Source organism: Lolium perenne, chromosome 2 (genome assembly GCF_019359855.2).
Source record: "Lolium perenne isolate Kyuss_39 chromosome 2, Kyuss_2.0, whole genome shotgun sequence".
Classification (NCBI taxonomy): domain Eukaryota; kingdom Viridiplantae; phylum Streptophyta; class Magnoliopsida; order Poales; family Poaceae; genus Lolium; species Lolium perenne.
In genome coordinates this window covers 231137594-231143627 of record NC_067245.2, presented here as the reverse complement: position 1 = coordinate 231143627, position 6034 = coordinate 231137594, and the positions used below count along the sequence as shown (strand labels likewise).

Sequence of the window (6034 nt, the reverse complement as noted above, 5' to 3'; positions counted from 1 at the left end):
GAAATGTCAACAAAAAAAAACATATTTGCAAGTGTTAGTGGGATAACCGGCAAGCAACACATTTTTTTCAATAAAGAAAATAAAACCTCGGCGTCTGCATCAATTGAAGCACATAACCCTTGTTAAATAAGTTCAATATCTAAGTTATTGGATCATGCAAGGTTAAAACATGAAAAATGAAAAGCATGTAACAACTAATCGCAAACATGAATCAATAAGCAAACAACACCTGCACGCAAGCACACCCAAAAGATATACTAGTACTACTATAACGAACAACAACACGTTAAAAAAATTGGCAGACCCTTTCTTCTCGAAGCGATCCAAGGCGAGGTGAGGCGAGGCATCGGTTCCTGCACCGTCATCAAGGAGAAGGCAGCCAGGGACTCCAGCGTAAATCAATACACGACGACACCACCTAATCAAATTTATTGCACTGCTCCAGCCTCTCACGCCGTGTATTTATTTAAGTCTCCCCTCTCACCCTCTCCCTCCGCCCCCACGGAAAGAAAAAAAAAAAACCTTTTTTATATCACATCTCGGAATTCTTCGGGTCCTCGGGCTCGCCGCGAGAGAGAGCGATCCCGTTCTCGCCGGCCCCCGCTGCTCCCGGCGATTCTCCCGGATTTTCTGGTCCAGACAGGGCTGCAGCAGAGAAGACTCTTCACCAAGAGAATTGCGGTGCTTCATCAAGAAAGGAAAGGTCAGTCTGTCAGTCCTTCTTGATCCTTCTCCACTCCCTCCTCGCTTCCTTCTCCTCCTCGTCTCTCCTCCGTCGTCCGTGGCCGGTTTTGCATGTGAGCGACTTGTCGCCCATGGTCGGCTCTGTATCTTCTTCCCCTGTTTCCTCTGTTCTGCGCCAATCTTTCTGTTCTTGAGAGACTTTTGATCTGGATTGGTAGGATATACCATCGGATAGAACCGCCGGCGTATCATCCTGAAGAACGGGGATTGAAGGTAACCCATCTTCTTTTACCAGCAAAATATAGTACCCCGAGTCCTCTTCTTCTCGACTGCTGTTCATCGCCGTACATGTGGTTCGTCGTTCTCGCCTGCTGCATGTATTTACTTCTGTGGGGGGACTGGCTGGACGGCACCGCACAGCCAAGTCCTGTCCTGCGTATTTACTACTCACTCCACTCCTGGCGACACCGCAACGACGCATCAGAGTTCCGTGCTGCTGCTCCTGTCCCGGTCCCGCCGCCGTCCAGCTAGCCGCCGATCTTCGTCTTCGTCTCCTTGCTACTTTTCGTTTCGTGAGAGGGGAGGAGGAAGGGAAAATGGTGGGAGTGTTCTCAACTTCCGATCCAAGCTTGCCTTTGCTTCGTAGGCTAATGCTACTTTGTTCTTTTCCTTTCCTGTCAGTCTCTGCCCCGCCGTGTAAAGAAACCCTGAAGGTACTTTGAGTCTGGCTGTTCTGTCCACTCAAAGTCTCAAACTGGCTTCTCTCCCATGAATTGCAAACTGTCGGCTGGATTCTGTGGTCGTTCCGTTTTCCCTGGTTCTTGATCCCGAGATCCCTTTTCAAGCACTATGTTTGCGAGGCTGAAGTACCGATCTTCTTTTATTTTTGTCAATGTTCTTTTTTCCCGTCTCTCTCTTTCGGGTTTTTGGGTGTACTCGCTTTGCTGTGTGGAGGGTGTGTAAAGTAAAGTGCCTGCTTCTCTCATCAAGGAAATCCACAAAGCACGGCATCTGTCTGTCGGTTCATGGGCATTGCCATTAACATTAGCGTTGGTACTTAAGTCAAGAGAGCCTTTTTGTTTTCTCCGATCTGCTCCGCGAGAAGCAGGCATGGGTTCTTCTTTTCCTGGATAGATGCATGGATGGAGCATTGACTTGTGGACATATTTTTTTATTTTCATGGCAGGAAATAAACTAGCTCTCTTCTCCAAGGCATCTTCTGACTGATTCGCATGGTTAGGCCTTAAGAACGTACCGTTCCCGGTGCAGATCATGAAGATTGGTAAGTGAGGCTTCGCCTTCTTTTGCCCATTATTTTTTCAATTTTAGATTTTTTATTCGCAACCACATCGGCTTGGCTACGAAAAATTAAGGGAGGAAGAATTGAGCCTAGCAGTGGTTGTACAATCCAGCCACCCAGGTTCAAATCCTAGCGGATGCAGATTTGAGTTCTTATTATTTCAAAAAAAATGTTGTAGGGGTTTCCTATATGATTTTTTTCGCAGCATTCGTTTGCGGCACATTTCATATTAACGACCGGAAATTATAAAAATCACGCCTAATTTTATCATCATTTGTGGAGCTGATTTTTTTTTAACTGGGCAGCGGAGGTGAATTAGTTATAGCTATATATTGATAATATACTGAGTATACTACATTTCTTAAATTTGTTGAATTCTGAATTGCATGTGTCCCTGTGCACACCGATAGGCTGTGCAAAGGCTAGGGAAATGTGCCTCATCATTGTAATATTTTTGTTCTTATTACACCATGGCATGATATATTTTCTGAGGTGGGCCGTGGACTTGTGGTAACAAACACCCTCTGAATCATTCATCAACCCAAGGTGTCATCTATCTTTTCTCATTTTCCCATAAACTATGACAATATGTAGAGAAGTTTTCATCATGTACCCCTTTTTCAATAATACCTTTGAGGAACTAGGTCTTCCAAATAGGAGTCACCTAAATCCAAGTTGATGAGGATTTGAACCAAGGGATTAATTCCTCATCGTGTATCAGTCCATCAATGTATAAGGTAGTGATGTTTTTCTCTGAAGGAAGATTGTCGATTTTCGTGTCAAAATTAACTTTGTGGGTGGGCATTTTCTTTTTGTTTGTTTCGTTTTTTCAGTACGACGAGCAGTCCCCTAAACTAAGGAAGTAGCTTTCTCTATATCACAGATACATTGTACATTTAAGGTATAACAAGATTGAAGTGACAGTGCAACTAAAATAAATGAGAAACATCACTGCAACTAAAATGAAAGAGAAACAGCACCCGAACTTACCTTAGTTATGTTTTGTTCATTCCACTGTAGTAGTTTCTCCTGTTCGTTAGACATTTATTATAGTCTTACTAATTTTTGACTGTTGTTCAAATCAGAAATGTGGTACAAATTGTGACTTGCGAGATATTCTTCCTTTTGTTTTCACCTCACACTCTTAATGGTTGGCGATGTTTGATGTCTGTTTGCAGATAATGAAAGGCCTTATCATAGTAATGTTTTTCATGAGCCTGTATCCACTGGTGGGGCTAAAGTAGACTGTGAACCTGAAAAGGAAACTAAGAACAATCTTTTGTCAGATAAGATGGTTGAACAGACCAATCTATCAGAACACACGTTTGTGAAGTCTGAGCATCAGAATGGAGGTAAAACCAGACAAATATGGATCGATGATGTTTCTTATGACAAGGATGTTGCTGAGATCAACCTGCCAGATGATGTGGTTTCTTCTGATTATGGTGGCAATTTTGTCAAGGATGTATGCATTGATGAGGGAGTGCTTACTGATAAGAAGGCTTCGGTAGAGAAGGTAGAAAGCGAAAAGATTTTCCCATACTTTGATTCTTCAACGGGCGATGCAAATGCTGATCTGACGGAAGACATAAGAGTTGATCCTCTGGAAACTGCACATAAGACAGATATAATTACCCTGCATGTCGCACGTGCTACTGATGGTAATAGTATGGAAGAAATAAGAGTTGATCATGTGAAAACTCCTGAAGTGCGTGATCTTGAAGGCAACAAGAGTACAGATGACTCTACCAATACAAATGTTGAGAATTTAAGCCCCAGAAAGTCATTAAGTAATGAAGCTGCAGAACAGTGCCAGCAGAAGAGCACAGTAATTCATGAGACCTCTGAAACTCACAAGCCATTTTGCGTGGTAGAAGCAATTGATGAGGTATGAAGGAGTACTTGCAATATTGCTGATGATTTAATAAAATGTATGATTACCATAACTTGTATGACAACTATACTACTTCCTCCTCTGGTTCAGTTTAACAGTCACACACTTAGTTTAAGAAAAACTTTAATGACCAATTTCGTCAACAAAATATAATATATATGCTATAAAAGATATATCATTGGATTCATAATCAAAATAAGTTCCCAATGATATAATTTGTATGACACGTCAAAGTTTTTCTTAAAATACTTGCGTGACTGTTAAACTGAACCGGAAGGACTAGCAAAATTTAGTTGTTATGCTTTATTATCGTAGATATGTTTTGGTTCTTTAATCTGTTCTAAGAAATGGGCCTTGGTATGTGTTTATTTGGATTAATAAATGAGATTGGACATTAAATTATAAATATATTTTTGCTGTTGTATCAATAAATGGATTCCTAATGATGGAATTAACCCTCTTCTAGTTGGAATTAACCCTCTCAGTATGACCACTGTCATTACAGGTTGCATCAGACGATTTTCATGAAGCTAAAGCTAGTATTTCACCAGAGGCTGGTAACCTCAATGGTTTACCGGTTGAATCAACTTCTGATGGGTTCTCAGCGACAAATCCTGAAGAAGATGTTGGTGCACAATTAGATGAGAGAGGATTGAATCCAGCTACTCACTATAACCCTTTTATCGCTTATGGATCTTTCGAGGATTCATGGGAACCAAAGTATGCTCTACCCAGCATCGTCGACGATGTTTCTGTTGTACCTATCTGTCCTGTTGGAAAGACTGATAGCTTCAGTGATCTCGTCAACGGTGGTACACTGAGGCTGGGGGTCCAACCATCTGAAGAGAGTAATGATCAGAGAGGAAGTCTTGTTGAAAGGACAGATAGTTTTAGTGATCTGGTGAATGGTGGAGCAGGAGGCTTTGATTCGATTGTAACAGATGAAACCAAAATCAAACACAGTAGATTAGATTCCATAGAAGAAAGTTCAGGTAGATTGGATGTCCAAGCATCTGAAGAGAGCAATGATCAGAGAGAAGATCTTGTTAACGAGATGAGAACTGGCGGTGTACATGGAATGGGTACTAGCGGTGCAGAGCCTAGTGAGGCCATGGGTGATAACCATCCAAAATGTGAGACTGATACTTTCGAAGATGCACATGATTTCAACCCAAGAGACATGGAGGAGGATGACACAAATGTAATCAAGGACAAGAACGACAGTAAGAGTACTAGGCTTGCACAAACGGAGTCGTTGGTTCAGCAAAATGGACCTGATAGTGCAAGGCTGATGGCTCGAACCGGCATTCGCAACCCCTTTGAATCAAGCTTCTCCGGAGCTAGTATCACCTCGGATGCACTAGCACCCTCTGCTCACATCGGCAACGTTTCTCTCCGTTCAGATAGTAGCACGACAAGTACTCGATCATTTGCATTCCCAGTGTACGTGGAGACTCCCCCTACCATTTGAATTTGTTTTAAAGAATGTAATTAAGTTCTTGTGCTGCTCTATTTTATTGCCTAATTAATTCCTTTTCTTTCTCAATGCACAGGCTACAGACGGAGTGGAACAGCAGTCCGGTGAAGATGGCAAAGGCGGACCGTAGGCGTTTCAGGCGAGATCGAAGCTGGGGTTACAGACTCCTCTGCTGTAAATTCTGAATGTGCTTGCTGCTGCAAATTTTTCCTGTTTGTGTCCAGCTCATGGCCGGCTTCGTGCCTGAGCTCATGTTAGCCTTGTTAAATTCATTCAAATTCTGACCATTTATCCCTTTCCCTGCCTCCTTGTTCTTGCTATCTCTCTGCCCCCACATGCCCTGCTTTTTTTATTTACCAATAGCAGGTTAATGGCTTGTCGGATTCGGTAGTGGCTTGTAATTTGCATCGTGAGTGAGAAATGAAAGTATAGCTCTTGTTATGTAGCATTTGTGATCATTGGTTGAAGTGCTGCAGTATGTGAGAACCTGTTGGAGATGGCAAGCGAGAGAGGACATCCCGCGCTAGAGCTCGCTCTGCCATGGCTGAATAGTACTCTCTCCGGACGGATTAAATTGACGCGAGCTGAGCACAGGAAAACAACTACCTACGTATGAACGCTGCGTCGATTAAACAAGACCAGATGGAGTACGATTAAACAAGACCAGAGGTAGTAGGTT

At 42.6% G+C, this 6034-nt stretch overlaps 1 protein-coding gene across 2 annotated transcripts; it reads left to right on the top strand.

Moving 5' to 3' along the window:
• The first annotated feature begins 484 nt into the window (after positions 1-484).
• Positions 485-5796, top strand: LOC127335188 (uncharacterized). 2 transcript variants are annotated; one of them, XM_051361785.2, is made up of 6 exons: positions 485-703; positions 903-957; positions 1871-1966; positions 3163-3872; positions 4384-5321; positions 5432-5796. In XM_051361785.2, exons 3-6 carry the CDS (start codon positions 1957-1959, stop codon positions 5538-5540), a joined length of 1767 nt encoding a protein of 588 aa, XP_051217745.1. In that variant the 5' UTR covers positions 485-703; positions 903-957; positions 1871-1956; the 3' UTR covers positions 5541-5796. The 2 variants fall into 2 exon arrangements, with proteins under 2 accessions (XP_051217745.1, XP_051217746.1); XM_051361786.2 differs by lacking the exon at positions 903-957.
• The last annotated feature ends 238 nt before the right edge of the window (positions 5797-6034 follow it).

Coding starts and splice junctions, on each gene's coding strand:
- LOC127335188 (XM_051361786.2), top strand. Junction 3,873..4,383: donor TGGTAGAAGCAATTGATGAG/GTATGAAGGAGT, acceptor CTGTCATTACAG/GTTGCATCAGACGATTTTCA. Junction 5,322..5,431: donor CGATCATTTGCATTCCCAGT/GTACGTGGAGAC, acceptor CTCAATGCACAG/GCTACAGACGGAGTGGAACA.